The 18,903-nt window shown below is 39.0% G+C and overlaps 1 protein-coding gene across 1 annotated transcript in view; it reads left to right on the top strand.

The window, feature by feature from the left end:
- Positions 1-315: 315 nt before the first annotated feature.
- Positions 316-18,903, top strand: part of dner (delta/notch-like EGF repeat containing) — a gene marked incomplete at its 5' end in the record, with an annotated part of 34,837 nt that continues 16,249 nt past the window's right edge. The window contains 6 exons of the mRNA XM_081372608.1: positions 316-558; positions 14,027-14,332; positions 14,484-14,578; positions 15,684-15,847; positions 16,603-16,751; positions 16,862-17,015. Of these exons, the coding sequence (XP_081228734.1) occupies positions 316-558; positions 14,027-14,332; positions 14,484-14,578; positions 15,684-15,847; positions 16,603-16,751; positions 16,862-17,015 (1,111 nt within the window). The remainder of the gene's footprint in view (positions 559-14,026; positions 14,333-14,483; positions 14,579-15,683; positions 15,848-16,602; positions 16,752-16,861; positions 17,016-18,903) is intronic.

Raw genomic sequence — 18,903 nt, 5'->3', positions numbered from 1 at the left:
TCAGCTACACTGACACAGCAGAAATACACTGAGAGAGATAGAGAGAGAGAGAGAGAGAGAGAGAGAGAGAGAGAGAGAGAGAGAGAGGCGGAGCGTGTGCATGCCGTCACTGTGGACGAGTTCCCTCCCTTCTGCTCCTCTTTCTCCCGTCCTCAAACACACTCAGACCCTCCAGTCCAGCAAACTGTCTGTCTCTCACACGCACACACACTCACACACACACAGCCGCAAGAGAACGTCTGTGATCCGTTGATCTGCTCTCTACACCAGCGAAGGGAAAAGGTGAAAAGGTGAAAAGGTTTGTGTACCGCTCTCATGCAGCTCTTCATACTTCCTCTCCTCCTCATCCTCGAGGTGAGGAGCGGATTCGGGACCCCTCTGACATCGACCGAGGCCCCCAGCGTGTCCCCGGACCCCTGCGAGGGCAGACCGTGTCTGAATGGGGGCGTCTGTAGTCGGGTGGGAGAGATGGAGGAGAGCCCGAGCACACAGATGCAGTCAGACTTCTGGGCTTATACATGCATCTGCAGCCAGGGCTTCACTGGACACAACTGTGAGGTGAGAGTGTGAACTTCATCCACTGGACGTCTCTGTGTGCTGCTCATGTTAGATTGTGTGACAAGCATTTATAAAGACATATATGTGTCTGTCAGTGGTCTGCGAGATCATGTGCTGTCTGTGTGATGTGAAGGAGAGTGCTGCGTTGCTGTGGCAACAGATAGGCAGGAGAGGAGAGGCGGCTGCGTGTGTGTAACTGTGTGTGTGTGTGTGTGTGTGTGTGTGTGTGTGTGTTAGAGGTAAAGATCACACCATAACTCTATGTCTTGCAGTTAGAAATGGTCTGCAGTGTGTTTCTACACCAAGGCAGCAAACTCATTCTCAGTCTGTCACCTTTTCAGTTCACTTTGCAGCGTTGACCTCATTGCATGCATTCGGTTTTATAACAAACCACTACAGGACACTGAGCCTATCTGTGATGGGTGATGCAAGATTTTTACCCAATACATCTCTTGTTTTACAGTAAAATATATACTTAAAACAAAAATTTACTTTAAAATAATAAAAACAATGTACGTGCAAAATTGTTTTCAGAGAACATATGTTTGTAAAATAAAAAAATCTCTAAATGTTGTTAGTTTTATGCTTAAAACAAAAAATAAAGTGTTTTCCAATGGGATACAGTGTAATATATATTTTACGAATACAATTTTCTTTATAAGTAGTAAATATCATCATTTAAATTATATCAATATTAGGGTTATTATTGTTAACTAAAACCATTAAAAAACAATTCCGTTACTTGAAATAAAAATAAAAAAAAAAGTACACTTATTTTAATTCAGCTAGTTTCTGATTTCTCGTTTTCAATAAGTTTAAGCTGATGGACTAAAATAACTCAAACTAAATTTACTAAAACCTTTTTTTTTTTTAAGAGACTTTTTAATTCATGAAAATGACAAAAATACAAAATAAATCTAAAATCCAAATTAAACTAAAAACAGAAAATATTAAATAAAACCTAATTCAAAATATTAACAAACTCTAATAGTTTATCAATGATACTATATACAGTATATAACATTTTATATATGTACCATTTAAGTACCTTTAAGGTACTTAAATGGCCTTAAAGTGTAACTTTGCCAATTTTCAAACCTGATTTGTATTTTTACAATGTTGGTAGTATATGTATATGTAAACGTGTTACCGAGATATTCAAATTTATTTGATACTGATACTTTGATACTTGATACTTGATACTTTATTTGATTTGCTACTTCTGTATTTTTGTGTCCCCGCCCTCCGACAGTCGGATCGACAGAGGGTTATTAACAGAACGGTTATTGTTAGAGAAGGTTTAGCACTGAACATTTTATTTTACTTTGTCTCCTCTTTAAATAGCATTATGGTAAAAATGTAACACTATAGCTGCGTTTCCACCGCGGTCTAAAGTACCCTGAAGATTAGGCAAATCGTCCGGTGACGTAGGACTGCACGCGACTTTACAGTTCCCACTGGATTTCATCCTCTGAATTTAAGCTTAATAAAGCCTGAACCTCGTTGTCGGTCCATCGGTCGTATTTTTTCAAACTCCATTGTTGATTCGAATAGCAGACGACTGTCAATGCACACACCACAACCATAAACTGTAAAAAAAAATATGGACGTGGTGTCCGTGATGTCACCCGTAGGTTTCTGAAGACCTTTTTGAAGGTTTTTGAAGCCTAAAGTGGGCGTAGCCGACCGTCGCCATCTTGGCCATTACTCCCGAATTTATTTATTTTTACAGTCAGACAGTTAACTGAGGTAACCTGTTCACACCGGGATGAATTTCGCGCGCGATATTCGCCGACGTTTAACGCCTCGTGACTAAACAAAGGGCGCCAATGTGAGTGTGCGACCGACGCGAAAAACGCCACGCGTAAAAGCGTCATTTTTTTAAAAAACGCCTCGGGTTCGTTTTTTTGGTTTGACGCGCCGCGTATCCGACCAATGAGATTGCCGCTTTTGCTCACGTGTCTGGAGCTTCTGAAGTTACAGTAAAACACAACTTAGGGCGCTCAAACACAAAACGGTCTTGCCGAGCACATATACGTAACGGCGAAGAAGATATACGCCAAGTAGCGTCTACACTGCCGGGAAGAAATAAGACGAGGAAGATGCAAGGCCAGATGAATGTAGAGCTGCTGGTCTCGTTGGTGTCGGAACATAAAGAACTATATGACAAACGCAACAGCGACTACAAAAATCTTGATAAAAAAGAACTGTTATGGAGTGGTATTGCACCTTGTGTACCGGGGTATTTCTGTTTTACATTAAGCGCCATCTAATGTCAGGGAATGAATTTGCATGTTCACTCGGCTCATCGTCAGCGAAAATCGCTTGGGTGTGAACACAAAAAACGCGTTGAAAAACGCTGGCGAATAACGTGCGCCGATATTCGTCCCGGTGTGTAGGGCCCTTTACAGACAGCAGACAAATGGCTAATGATCACTAATGACCACAGCAGCGGGAATCCACCTGTCGATCAAAAGTGGACACCCTTAATTATGCAGAAATTTAAGGCTTAATATAATTTAAACGGATGAGTTATAAAAAAATTCACCCCCCTCACAGTTGTCATGAAGGGAAAAATAAGCTATATAGACCAAAGCCACTTTTTGCTCCAGGCTGTAAACATGTTTTTTTCTGCTGTAAAGTTGGGTATTTTAACATGGGGGAGATGCAGATTTGACTCACTTCTGCAGCCAGCCTCAAGCGGCCAGTTGATGAATTGCCGTTTAATTCACTTCCGTGTTGGTTTCAAGAGAGAGACAGGGAGGTTGCCGCTTGAGCGCAACAGAGGGTGGTTGAATAAAATGCTGCGTGGAGTCAACCAATCAAAATGCGGCATGAACTCAACCAATCAGCATGTTCAGCACCCAAGTCCCACCCCTGAAAGTTCCTGAACTTTGTAAAAGTAATACTTCGCGAGCAGGGACTTTCGGAGGGGGAAATATTTACCCGGAACTTCATTTAGACCCTGGTTGTAAACACACCTAGTACCACCCCAAAGCCCCTAGTTTCTGGGGAAAGTTCCTGCGGTGGAAACGCGGCTTATGTCAACAGCTTTCTCACCTGAACGCGACTGTGTTTCCTTCGGGTGCAACTGTTTCTTTCCGTTTTTTTCCCCTCCGTTTGGCATAAAACACTGTTCGTTGTCATCTAGTTTGAAATGCTGACTACAAACGCATTTTTTTTCAGATTCTCCGTCACAGTCTTCTCTCCATATTTACAATTCTTTACTACCTTTAGTCACTGCCTACAGCGTGCTGGATCCTTCACTGAAACCCAAAGTAACTCTCTCCTACTAAACTTTGCTCTTTGAATTCTTGCCGGGAAAAATACGATTCTACACCATTACAACTAAATGTTTGCTAAGAAGCATTTCCTACTAAAGCAAGGTGGTATTTGACTGGTCAAGCATATCCATAGCAGACTGGTGTGAGTGGCCTTGGACGGCAACATGCCCAGTGCATTATGGATGTTGAAGTTTTCCTGATTATTAGGCAAAAGTGAAGACAACAGCCTTTTTTCTCTGTTTAGTCACGTTACTGCATAGGCAGCCAAGTTTTATTGAATGCCCATTTTGCCAGCGGTGAAATACCCTTTTAAGGAAAGGGTGAGGGCCTTTGTTTTAAAGTATTAGCAAGAGATTTGTTGTTTATTGGCTGTAGACGCACATCAGAGTTAATGCACTAATGGGAACAAAGCCTGGATGTGAGTAGCACAGCTAGACACAATTACGGCCTCTGACCTAAATCACTGCAAAGCTTTACTGGATCCAAGAGGTCTAAGAGCTGTGTGCACATGCATACTCACTGAACAACAGGTGGCACTCATAAGGATATGAAATTGTGTGCGGTTGTGTCTCGTTTGTGTTTGCATGTCGATCTTGTCTTTGTCTACTCTTAAGATACATGGTGAGACAGGCATCAGTGCGCCCTGTCCTTTCCTCAACCTTAGTTAAAGCTTGTGTCTAAACCTGTGTCCTGTGACGTCATACTGCTCATTTACATCTCCCCCAACGGATGCTGCTGCGTGATTGGTGTATGGCACTGGCAAGATTAACCGTGATTGGTCGAAGAGGCTTGAAGTCACTCAGTGTTCCATTTCTCCAGGCAAGGCTGGTGTACCTCAGTCACCCTGTAATGAGACAGCCTTTATCCCACACTTTACACATTAACTGCTGCTGACGTGACTGGACTTATGTGATGCAGCAGAATCACATATTCGACTGTTTTGATGAATAATGAGATGAACTGGAATGATTTGATATAAGTTAGCAGTGCCCTTGAGGATCTCACGTCACCTCAGTCTCAGGTGTAGTGCAGCGGCTGACGCAGAGAGGTTGTGCAAGAGTCACGTGTCCTTTCTGAAAACTCGTCTTTAAAAGCTAGGTTGGTCTGTGAGGGAAAAGATGTGTTTTTGCATGTACTTTATGCACACAGTCACTTATTTACTACAGTAGCTAGATGCATACTTAGAAACCATAGATCTGATTACTGGTCATATCACAAGGGATGCTAATTTTCAGGGTCGTCGTGATTTTCTTCTCTCCTCTTTGGTCTTTTTGCTTTGATTCCAGCTTGTTAAAGCTGCGATAGGGAATTCATTAATATTAAAGAGAGAGCTTGACTGACCATTGTTTCTGCAAAGCTTTCATCTTGAAAAATGTAGATTGAAATATAGCAATCTGTGACCAGTGTGTTTAGCAGAGTTGCCAGATTAACAGCTCTGTGAGAGTGTGAGCCTCATTAAAGAAGATGTAAGGGTAGAAAAAAAGAAGTAAAATGGGAACTAAAGATAGATATTTTGGAGGACATCAAAGTAGAGAGAGACATTCAGGAGAACAGTAAGCTGACAGCACTAGGGGACATAAAAAGAATAGTAAACAATATTTAACATACGGTATCAAATTTGATATGTGAAGGTGTCTAAATTATCAATAATAAAAACTTTGCTGAAAAACTAGTTGTACACAATCTACTACATGCCTTCTGCCCTCTGTTTGATAGTTCATCGTTTTTTTTAGCTAGTAAATGGCTTTTTTGTATAAAAAAATCTTTACTGATTTCTGTAAAGTAAACATAAGAATTGCTTTTATATTGTCATTAATATTTCAAGATGGACATGTAATGGACTGAAGCAACTTGGGGGTTTGCATCATTTTTTAGACAGCCATGTTAAAATGTGAGAATCAAGTATGATACTTCAGGCTTTTGAGGAATGTTTTTGATCATTTCTCAGTCATGCTTAAATTATAAGTTTTGCTCCCCAGAATAAAAACTACTGGTTTGATAATGTTGGTTATTTGGTGGCACATCTGCTCCCTTCAACCTGCCTTTCAGAGCGTGCTGCATTAATAAATGTCATCGCCAGTGATGTCTGGCTTTAAATGCATGTGTTATTATTTTGCCATGACATTTGACAAAACATGTCTCTGATCCACACACGTAACTAAGAAGAACTGTGTCGAACGTTCCATTAAAACCCCAGAGAAAATATTTTCCACTTCTGCTTCAGATAATGACTTGAATATCATTTCGTTCGACCTTTAATGTAAGCAAACGTAAATCCTTTGGGGCCCATGTTGCTGTAAACAATATTTTTCTGATGCAACTCCATGTATTTGTATTTCTCTATTAATGGCGTCCTCCTTCTGCAGGCTGGCTATTCATTCATGCCGATGTTCAGTGGCTATTAGCCAATCACACTTGATTTCCATTTCGTACCTGAATTTTGATGATATTCAAACTGTATGAGTGCGAACATTGTGTGAAAGACACTTTCATTAATTAAAACAACAACTTTTCTCAAAGAAAGTTGGAGAATTCATTCATTTATAGTCATTACACAACTAAATGGCGAGGAACTGTAAGAAACACTGTCTTTCTCTATTTATAGTCGGATGACAGTGGGCTATCGTGTGTGTGTGTGTGTGTGTGTGTGTGTGTGTGTGTGTGTGTGTGTGTGTGTGTGTGTGTGTGTGTGTGTGTGTCTGTGCTTTTGTTTTTGAGTGAATTTTTGATTATGCATGTGAATGCCATATTGTCCAGGTCAACAACAAATATCACATATGCAAGACACTCCAACCTCACTTCAACATCTCTTAAGATACTATTTGCGATGACACTGCTTTGAAAACATTGAATCTATGCCACATGTAAGCAACAAATTGATTTGCACCATTTCCATCCTAGTATGCAAAATGAACCAAAATTTTGTGAAGATATTTTGAACTTTTCTTAAAGGTGCATTGCGCAACATTTCATGTTAAAAATACCCGTTTTTCTAACCCATACATGCTTAAACAATTGCCTGATGGGCTGAATGAGCCCTTCTCTGATCACTGCGATTGCCTCTATAATCCTGTACAGTAAAATAAATAAGAGGGATTCGGGTCGGATTTTGAGACTGGGCGTGACGTCATGCGCGTTCAGTTGCAGTGTTGCAGTTTCGCTTGTCGCCAGAGGGGGCATTGTTCTGCAAAAACTCAGAGACTTGCGCAATGCACCTTTAATATATAATTTGTAATAAACAATTTTAACATGATCTAAGTGAAAAGTAAAAATTAAAAAATCTGCATAAATTTGAGATTTTTTTGTACAATTTTACTTTGTCATAGAAACGTGCAGAATCATAAACTGACACAAAATTACATTTAAAGTCTTGTGAAAAGACATTTTGTATTTTTCTCAATATGTAATTACAATAATTGAAGTGAAAATCAAATTTAAAAATCAACATGAATTTGAGATTTATTTGTACAATTTTGTTTTATTTATATCATAGAAGTTGCAGAATCATAAATTAGGCCTACATAAAAATCAATCCAAGATAAAAAGTAAAAAATTGCATTTTTAATATATAACATTAAAATAATAATCTAAGTAAAAAGGTTTAAAAATCCACATGAATTTGTTCGTTTTCAATTTTTCTTTACTTATATCATAGAAATATTTTTTCCTGCAATTCATATAACTCAAATTCCTAAAACTTCCTATTTTAAATTACAATATGAATACCTGATATTTTAAAATAATAAATGTTCAGTAATTTTTGTTATATCCTATTGAGGAAGACAAGCTTGGTCTTTTCGAGCTTGCGATCGTGAGTTGTTTTTCAAGTCTAAGGAGAGGTTTCAGCATGATTTGTTTGCAATGTGACCTTTAAAAATAGGGAAAGAGACTAAGTGGAGCAGGCCTTTGCTGAGAGCTGAAGAGTATAACCTTTTGAGGTTTTGAGAGGCAGGCTCAAATACTTTTTAAAAAATAAATATTGTCTCTATAGAATAAACATAAGCTCCAGTGGTCGACGTCTTGGCTCTTCACTAGGAGGCTGTCTGGTAAAATCAGATGGAAGAAGCCAAAGGTCAGGGATGTATTGATGTCTGTGAGAGCAGGTCTAGTGAGATATCTTGAGGTGGGGATTGAGAGAGATTGTTGATACTGGAAATGCTTCATCCATTTCTTCTCACTTTGAAGGTATTTTTTCTCATCCATGACCCTTTCTTCTCCCCACACTATTTCTACTTCCTTTCTTCCTTTTCAGCAGCCCTACTCCTTTTTTGTCGTCATTTGTAGTCCTCCTGGTCCTTTCCTCCATCAGTAGACTGAGATCCTGTATCACGTCTTTACAACCCAGATTGTACAGTTTATGTCCCACACAATATCTTATTGGTATTGTATCTTATCGGTTTTCATATAGAGAAATGCATGTTTTGCTTGTTCAAGGCTTTGTATCAAATGCTTATTTTGAATTTCATATGAGTGTAGAAGATCTATTCTGCCAAGACCAGACATATCAACATTGTCATATCCATTACCATGCCAAACACTGACAGAAAAAGGCAGAAAACAGGATATAGCTACTGTATATACCTCATTCTGTCAGTTCGTATTAATGTTTTTTGTAATGAGATAGTGTTGTAATGGTCTGAGTACTGGTGGTTTTAGGATTTGAGTGATGATGTATTGGTTTTGATAAAGTAAATAAAACAATAACCCAATAGAAGAAGCTCAGCATCATTTTTAAAACGAATCAGAGAATTTGTTCTAAACACAAACGTACCATTTCATGTCAGTTAAAAAAAAAGAAATCAAAATCAATACATTATCACTCAACTCTAAAAACCACCAGTCTTCAGACCATATATAAACTTAGATAGATATATATCTTTAAAAGAAACAATACATACACTTATACACAATAAAAAGGTAATGAATCTACAAAGCTCAAGTGGACATGATGAACAGTGACAGTGCAGATTCAGCTACAACAGCAATTTAACACACAAAATAAGTCGCATTAAGAATTCAGATGATTTTTTTAAATCAGTGGACTGACATGAAACCGTGATTGTCACTGGTGAGATCAAGGAGACCCTCTAACATGTGCAGGGGAAGTCATGTAGAGCACTTCAGATGGGCCTCAGCCATTGCCAGGAAAGTTCATTAGCTCAAGGGACAGATGTGAAGAAGCACAAAATGTCTCATGTGTTCTGCTGTCTAAAATGGCTTAGTTATACTATATTTACACCATAATTGTTATCAGCTGATGCATTTCAACCTACATGTTTGCAAATCTCCCAAAACCAACACATACAGTTCACTGCAGTTTTCATGAACACAAGTGAAAATGAACACTACTGAAATGAACATTAGTGGCAGAAAAACACCAACAAAGTTGTTCCTTATTACACAGATTATTGATTACTTAAGACTTATTTTCACGTGGTTTTTGCATTATTGGTTTGAAAGCTATTTATTGGACAGGACACAGTGTGTGCGGATGGAAGGCCATTCATCCGCACCTTTAAAGATTATGAGGGGTGTTCCTCAGGGGTCCGTTCTGGGGCCTTTACTTTTTTATCATTTATATTAAAGGAGTCATGACCTAGTATTACCTTGGATACCTACTGCTGTATTATAGTCTTTCAGGCCCTTCTAAAAAAGAAAAGTGGAAAAAAAATAAACACAGAGCTTCTCAGACCCTTATTTCTGAAGGCATTATTGTCTTGCGAGATCTGATGCGATATTTTGGCTGTCGTGGACAGTCATTTTAATAATGCAAATGAGGGGCGCGTTGATTGGTGGCAGGAAGGAGGGGGTTGACACCGCAGGTGACGCTTTAGCATATCATTACAAAATGACATCATGGCGCAAATTATGAATGAACCCGACCCGACCCGAAGTATGAGGCGCCGTTTAGGGCTTAAATCAAACTTCATTCACGCACACATATATGAAACACGCTTGCATACATACTAAGTAGTCACACATACATGTATATGAACTCTCCACGCACATACTCATTTGAGACGCGAGCACACACACACAAACTCGCGCACATACTCAAATGAGACGCGAACACACACACACACACACACACACACAAACTAGACGGCGCCTCATATATAAGCGTTAGGCAATCAATATACAATAGCCGAATTCATGATGATCTCAGTCATTTGTTGTTTGCAAAGTAACGTTAGCAGCCATTCCCCATGTTTACCTCGAAGCTAATACTCCCGCTACCATACAATAGCCGCATTAGCAGTTAGCTGCTGTTTGTTACACAGAGTAGAGCAATAAAAACACATTCTTACTGTTTCAATTGCAGGCAAGTGTCTGATTGTTGAAAATGGCCCCTTTTTCCCGAGCTTCGATGCCAACTTCGCCTGATATTGCCTCAAATTTGTGAAGGATTCCGGCGTAAAATGTTTAGTTAGCACAGACGCATAACGTTAAGCCAGTGGGAAGGGTTGTAGGAACCGCGTCATTAAAAATGAATTTAATCCACTGGTCCCTGACAGCTTGGTCCGTTCTTGGGAGAGAAAACACATTTACATGTTGATTCTGGCAGTCAACAACAGAGCAACTCAGTGTGCACTACGTTTCTGCTTCTTTCTCGACTGAATATGAGGGGAGGAGGGGCGCCAGGGCGCACTTCCTGTGGCAGGTCTGCGGTGTCCATATATGGTATATCCTGCCCCGTCATGACGTCAAGTCGGGGCTGAAATCAAAATCTCGTATTTGAGTGCGCGTGCACGCGCGCTGGTTTATGAACCCTGGGGTAAACGAACGCTTCACTTTTAAATATCGGCTTCCCGACCAGTGTATAATCGTTAGGCAATCATAACATACATTGATTCTCGTGGAAAAGTGAAAATTGCAGGTCATGACTCCTTTAATAATCTTGATCTCAATATTAGCAATGACACTGTGATTTATTGTAGTGCACCCACATTACACCAAGCTTTGTCTTTTCTTCAGTGTGCTTTTGATGTTGTGCAATAAAGGCTTTGTGACCTAAACCTGACTTTGAACGAGACCAAAACTAAAGTAATACTATTTTCACGATCAAAGAAACAAGTGGCAAATTAACTATCACTTAAATCCTTACATGGTAATATAATAGAAGTAGTGACAGAATATAAATATCTCGGTTTTATATTTGATGATTCCTTATCTTTTAGATCCCATGTTAATCAATTAAGGACTAAATTAAAAATAAAGCTGGGATTTCATTATAGAAATAAATCCTGTTTTTCATTTGAAGCAAAAAGTAGACTAGTCTCATCCACTTTTATGCCAGTCATTGATTATGGTGATATTTTGTATAACTCGGCAACCACTAAACTCTTAAGCTCTTTGGATACGTTGTATCATTGTGCACTTAGGTTTATACTCAGTTGTAAATACAATACTCACCACTGTGATCTGTACAACAGAGTTGGTTGATCGTCATTATCAATACTCAGATGTAAACATTGGTACCTGTTTATTTATAAATCCATTTTGGGTCTACTGCCTCCATATCTTTGTTTTCTTACCCGACACAAATCTGTTGGAGTTTATTCTTTGCGCTCACAGGATTTGTAAACCCTCTCAGTTACACTCGCCCGAACTGAATTTGGAAAACAAGCTTTTCGGCATATGGCACCCAGTGATTGGACTGAATCTGAACTTGATTGAACTTTTTACAAAATGACCTGAAATTGCAGACCCTGGTGTCAATTAATGCAGACCCTGGTGTCAATTAATATTTTTAAATCTTTGCTTAAGCCCTATTCACACGGGTAAGGCCTTAGCCTAGAAATCTAGACGCACCCTAGCGGCAGCAAAATGTATTTTGCAGCTAGGGCAGTCTAGCAACTCTCCATTGACTTTCGAGCTGCAAAAACCTAAATTGGGTCAGGCCAATCACGTCATGTAAAGAGTAGGCGGGGCGGGCTTAACATAATGACGACAGAGTTGCGACGGTTTCCTGCTACTTGAAAACAAAGAAGAGTTGCTGCTGCTGGAGAACAGTCTTTCGAATCGGCTTTGTCCGCGACTCTGGAGGACTTGGAGTTAAGTTTTTCTTTGAGAAAAGAGCATAGAACGGCACTTAAGTCATTCTTTAAAAAAAGGAAGATGTGTTCGTAGTTTTGCCGGCCAGATTCAAAAGTTGAATCTATCAACTAACGTTAGCTCCGCTGTTGGGAAAACGCTCTGGTTGGTTGAAGGGAATTTGAAAGACAGCCGTTTATCCCACCCCTCAGATTGAGCCGTGTCTATAGTGAGTTTCCAGACCCAACATCTTGATGTAGGTCTGGCTTGCCAGGCTAGTAGGGCCTATTACCTGGTGACCTCTAGTCATTTGTAATAATTGTGGAGGTTGTCTGTGATCTTAATCCCACGCGAATCGCCATGTCTGTAATTTGTAAAGTAAAAATTCCCCCGCAAATGACCTACCATATTTCGCCAGTCCTGTGATAATATTAGTCCCACGCGAATCGCCATCTCCGTGATTTGGCGGGGTCATATATAATTTTTTCAAGGTTTTTGTTTTCTGTGCCTTTTTATCCATTTTTGGGAAGAATGGAGGCTGCGTTGGAGTGTTTTGATAGCATTTTGGGTGCTGGGTCATATACACCATACGATACAACTATACAATTTGCAGAAAGAGAAAGCTGAAAACCATCAGAAGAGCGAAAACAAATGTATGACATGTATAGCTCATGTGGTAAGGAACATTCTTCTGTTTATGATATATCATACAGCTAGATCTATAACGACAAAACATTTTCAAGCAATAGCCTATTGACATCATATCCGGGAGATAAGTCAGTAAATTCGAGTAAAATCACAGGCTTCGCTTATCCCGTGCGAATGCGCCACGAGGTCCCCAGATAATACTAATCCAGTGCGAATAGGGCTTTAGTGAGCTGTTAAAGGAAGAAACAATTTGTAAATGTTTTTAATTGTTTTGATGATGGTTTAATGTCATGGTGATTTTCTCTTTCTTCTTTATTTGTAACTTTTTTTGATAATGTTGTGTTAATGTTGTTTCTCGGCCACTTTCACTTGGCAAAGTCTCAGAAGGTTTTACATCTGGTTAAATAAAATACAGTGTTATTTCTTCAAAACACTTTTACCATATTGCATGATTTGCAAACGATTACATTTTATCGTATGCATCACATGACCAGCTCCATTTGTTTGGGTTTTCTGACGTTGTAAACTTGCTCTGTAGCTCATCCGGTACAACACTGCACTTGTGACGTGGAGCGTTCGGATACGAGTATAACACGGGTCACTATAAAAGAGCTCAAAGACCAGAAGCAAACCAAAATTGTAGCATCAGCAAATTCAATGTCTCAGGTTTGCTTTAGTTACACTATCGGTTAGGTTCAGTGTAGAAGGTTTTTTTGTAGGTGGAACATTATTTTCAAGCGCGAAATAGCGTCAACCTTTTAGCGCCACTCACTAGACATTTCATTTTCAAATTGGCGTGATATGCACAACAACAAAACCGTTGCCAGATTATTTTGGATAAAACTCACTTTGAATTTTGTGAGCCTGGTTTGTAGATTTTACAGCCTAGTAATTGGTGATGTAACATTTTAATGTGTAATGTCATTCATATTTTTATAAGCAAATAATCGGTAACGTGTTTTGTATGCATTTTGGGACGGAGAATGTTTATTCAGTTGATTCGGTAATGCAGAGAAATCCTTGTATATAAGGAGAACCTATTTTAACTGAGTCATATTTAGTTATTATTCCTTGATATTCCTTGATATTATTCAGTATAGCTGCTATTCATGTCGCAGGCAAACACACACAGTGCAAATAAGGCCTACTTTATCTCTTTTGGGAAGAAGGCATGTCCCTGCCAAAGGAGACGGAGCATAATTAGACTAATTGGATCAATATCAATATAATCGTAGGATAAAGGAATTAGCACTGTCGATTTTGGTGCAGGTGTTTCTGTCTTGCAGGATCTCTCCGTTGCTATTGTTTCATTTCTAATGGTGCTCGTCTGTTCTTTCAGATTATGAATTGCTCTCGGTTCTCATTCTTCAGGCCAAGCGATTGTTAGTCGATAGATGTTTGCCTGAAATGAAAGTTGCTGTTGTTGCTGTGTGACTGGAGCAATTTAAAATGTTTGATAATACGATGCAGTCATTCATTGGCGATGTTGTTATTGGGTGCAGTTTTTTGCAGATCCGTGCGCCAGCAGCCCCTGTCTCCATGGCAACTGTAGTCAGGACGGTGAGGGGGAAGGGTTTGCGTGCGAGTGTAGTGAGGGTTACAGTGGTGTCCGCTGCGACCTGCCAACCTTGACCTTTGACCTCTCCGAGTCCACCTGGGACCTCGCCACGCCGGCCACGCCCGCGACCACGACTCAAGGGTTTCAGCCAACCACAGTCCCCACCACTACTCAAGCTCCGCCCACCCTGGAGCCGTGGCAGCCCAAACAAGGGCAGAAAGTGGTGGAGATACTATGGGAGGATCAGCAGGTGAGCAGGTGTGAGTTTGCATGCATAACGTAATTACGGCAAAGTGTGTGTGTTTGTGTAAGCATGAAGTGTAAAGACAGTTGGATCCGGTCTGGAAGGCAGGATAATTCCTGTGGGAAGTTTATCTGTGTGGATGTGTGTTGTGTTGTAGATCACTGATGAAGCTGAGTGTGTGAGCACCGCAGGAGGCGAGTCTGCTGGGATGATGACCGTTTCCATGGAGGTCGCTGAGGAAACAGCTGTGAAGTAAGACACTTCCTGACCTGTTTTCCTGGGAAATGAGAATAAGATTTAATAAAAGAAGAGAGTTGTGGGTTCTGAGTGTGTGCTTGGTTTGAAATAAACTTTCATCTGTTCTTTCTGTGGCCTATATGGCTATATAAGCATGAACCACTGTCATTAAAATTGCTTTTTGAACTGCTTTTCTTCTTCTTTGGATAAAAAGGAATGCATAAATGTAAATGCATAAATATAAAATCATTATTTATTTAAAAAATAAAATGTATTTAATTAATTATATATTTATACATAATATATCGAATATTACCAAAGCCACACTTTTGGATTACAATTTTACCACATCATTTTCATATGATATTTTGGTGACATAAAAGACAAATATGGATTTTAAAATATTTTAAATTACTGAAAAACTTTAATATAGTACATTATTGCATATAATACATTTAATATGATTTATATATTATAATAAAGTTTAATGTTGTACATTTTAATACAACTTTTTTAAACAAAATATTACTATACTATACTAAAACAATATAATATGAATAGTGCTGTCAAATTGCATCTAATATATATATATATATATATATATATATATATTAGATGCAATTTGACAGCACTAATCATATTATACTGTTTTAGTATAGTAATATATATATATATATATATATATATATATATATATATATATATATATATATATATATATATACACAGGATATACATACACACAGTGTGTGTGTGTGTGTGTGTGTGTGTGTGTGTGTGTGTGTGTGTGTGTGTGTGTGTGTATAATGATAGCACTAAATATAATATAATGTAATGTAATATAATATAAATGTATACACACAGACACATGTATTATATATGTATCTTTAAGTTAGATGTGAATTAATCATGATAATCTATTTGACAGCACTAAATATAATATAATATACTAATTTAAAAAAATCAGCTCTGACATTTAAATTAATTTCAGATCTTGTTCCTAAACCATTATGTTCCCTTTGTAAAGTTCACTACGTAAATTTCCTGTGTTTATTTCATTGAAATAAATGAAAAGTCGTGTATTTTTCTGCAATCTCTCTCTCTCGCTGTGTGTGTGTAGGTTGGTGGGTAATGTGAGCGGCTCTGCTGTCCTGTGGCGTGTGGGTGAGGCTGGTTATGAGCAGTGCTCTGTTGCAGACGGCACCATCATGTGGTTCCAGCAGAGCTCAGACGGGCTGGTGCTGCCAGACCAGTCCCTGCCATTCGGACACAACTACTTCATCAGTAAGTCATGTGTGGCTACATGCACACAATGTGGAAGAAATCTTATGTATATAGAACATTATTTACTTAAATTTAGGACTTTGCCTTTTAAGCATCCTTGTGCACAATGTCTTGTTTGCAATTTAGAATTTTTCCACACGCTTTGATGAGAGCTGCAAATCTTTTATTTGACCCTGTCTGGTTCTGTGAGCCAAACAATGTCTGTCCTTGAGGCATTTCTGTGTGTGTGTGAGTGTGTACATGTCTGTTTGTCTGTGTGTGTTTATGTCTGAGATGGAGAAAGCTGTTGTTGTTGTAGCTGATATTAGAAAATGCCTGAACCGACAAGGAAATTGTGTTTTGTAGGAGTTGCAAAAAAAGTATGTGACATGATTTGCTTTATATAATAAATGTGAATCTAGATTTCTAGATGTATGGGTCTACAACGTGGCTGAATTTAATAAATTGAAGTGTGTGTGTGTGTGTGGGGGGGGGGGAGCTGGTAAACCCTACATTATAGGGATGGCAAAGATGGCAATATCCAAATATCCAATTTTTTTGGTCCCAATATTTTAGTCATTTTTTTTTTTTAAATGGTAAAATGCAGAAAGTTTTCCGTGATGGGTAGGGTTAGTGTAAGGGGATAGAATTTACAGTTTGTCCAGTACGAAAATCATTATGTTTATGGAAAATCCCCATAAAACATGACAACATGTAAAAACAGAGTTACTCTCTATTACGACTATTGATTGTTTTGTTGCTCTCGTTTCTTGTAGGTGTGCTGCACGTCGGAACCGCCTCTGGTCCAGAAGTCACTTTGAGGCTGCATCTCATGGTAAAAACCAATAACTGCATTGAGCCCGGCAGTGGATTCAGTGACCCACAATGCTCAGGGAAAGGGAAGTGCATCACCCAGTCTTCTGTGGTAATGACCTCATATCATAATTAGCATTAAATGTTATATTACAATCCTGAATTTGTGCTTCGGTTTTTCTTTCCAACGTTAAATTGCATGTGTTTAAATGTGAATCACAGGACACGTTTTACTGCCAGTGTGATGAGGGGTATTCTGGGATCTTCTGTGAGGAGTTTGACGCGTGTCACATGAAGCCCTGCGAGAACAATGGCTCCTGTACTGACCTCAGACAGAGAGATGAAGGACAAAACTACAGCTGTACCTGCCAGCCAGGTGTGTGAGCTTGTGTTTGTCTGGGTCATTCTCTGGAAACGTGTCATTTGTGTCCGCTGTGTGTCCGATGTTTGTCCCCTGCCCTGACGGACTGATATAATTAACAGGATACTGAACTTAGTCACATCATTTCATACATTTCACTGTTTAGTGTGCAGTGCATGATAACTTTTAAAATAAATGTTTGTTTTGATTGGAATTATATCGCATTTGCATGCCGCTATTCATCAGTGAGTTATATAGGATAAAAACTTAGCCTACTTAAATTGTTTTTTATTGAAATTAAAACTTCATGCTTTCACTGTCTATATACTCTTTTCCAAAATGCTTGTTGTTATGCATGTTTAAATTATTACTTATATTTTTATATAAGTATATATATATATATACACTCACCTAAAGGATTATTAGGAACACCTGTTCAATTTCTCATTAATGCAATTATCTAATCAACCAATCACATGGCAGTTGCTTCAATGCATTTAGGGGTGTGGTCCTGGTCAAGACAATCTCCTGAACTCCAAACTGAATGTCAGAATGGGAAAGAAAGGTGATTTAAGCAAATTTCACACACAACCATTTCTAGGGTTTACAAAGAATGGTGTGAAAAGGGAAAAACATCCAGTATGCGGCAGTTCTGTGGGCGAAAATGCCTTGTTGATGCTAGAGGTCAGAGGAGAATGGGCCGACTGATTCAAGCTGATAGAAGAGCAACTTTGACTGAAATAACCACTCGTTACAACCGAGGTATGCAGCAAAGCATTTGTGAAGCCACAACACGCACAACCTTGAGGCGGATGGGCTACAACAGCAGAAGACCCCACCGGGTACAACTCATCTCCACTACAAATAGGAAAAAGAGGCTACAATTTGCACGAGCTCACCAAAATTGGACAGTTGAAGACTGGAAAAATGTTGCCTGGTCTGATGAGTCTCGATTTCTGTTGAGACATTCAGATGGTAGAGTCAGAATTTGGCGTAGACAGAATGAGAACATGGATCCATCATGCCTTGTTACCACTGTTCAGGCTGGTGGTGGTGGTGTAATGGTGTGGGGGATGTTTTCTTGGCACACTTTAGGCCCCTTAGTGCCAATTGGGCATCGTTTAAATGCCACGGCCTACCTGAGCATTGTTTCTGACCATGTCCATCCCTTTATGACCACCATGTACCCATCCTCTGATGGCTACTTCCAGCAGGATAATGCACCATGTCACAAAGCTCGAATCATTTCAAATTGGTTTCTTGAACATGACAATGAGTTCACTGTACTAAATGGCCCCCACAGTCACCAGATCTCAACCCAATAGAGCATCTTTGGGATGTGGTGGAACGGGAGCTTCGTGCCCTGGATGTGCATCCCACAAATCTCCATCAACTGCAAGATGCTATCCTATCAATATGGGCCAACATTTCTAAAGAATGCTTTCAGCACCTTGTTGAATCAATGCCACGTAGAATTAAGGCAGTTCTGAAGGCGAAAGGGGGTCAAACACAGTATTAGTATGGTGTTCCTAATAATCCTTTAGGTGAGTATATATATATATATATATGAAAAGTTTGGGGTAAGATTAAGTTCGGTAAGATTTTTATATGTTTTCAAAGAAGTCTTATGCTCCTGAATGCTGCATTTATTTGATCAAAATACAGTAAAAACAGTGATATTGTAAAATATTATTACAATTTAAAATAACTGTTTTATATTTTACTATATTGTAAAATGTAATTTATTTCTGTGATCAAAGCTGAATTTTCAGCATCATTACTCCAGTCTTCAGTGATCATTCAGAAATCATTCTAATATGATGATTTGCTGCTCAAGAAACATTTATGATTATTATCAGTGTTGTACGGTATGGAAGCTAGTTTCCGCCACTGAATAAAAAAA

The sequence above is a fragment of the Scardinius erythrophthalmus genome, assembly GCF_964197995.2.
Source record: "Scardinius erythrophthalmus genome assembly, chromosome: 8".
Classification (NCBI taxonomy): Eukaryota; Metazoa; Chordata; class Actinopteri; order Cypriniformes; family Leuciscidae; genus Scardinius; species Scardinius erythrophthalmus.
The sequence above is the reverse complement of the archived record's forward strand: the minus strand, read 5'-3'. Positions and strand labels throughout refer to the sequence as shown.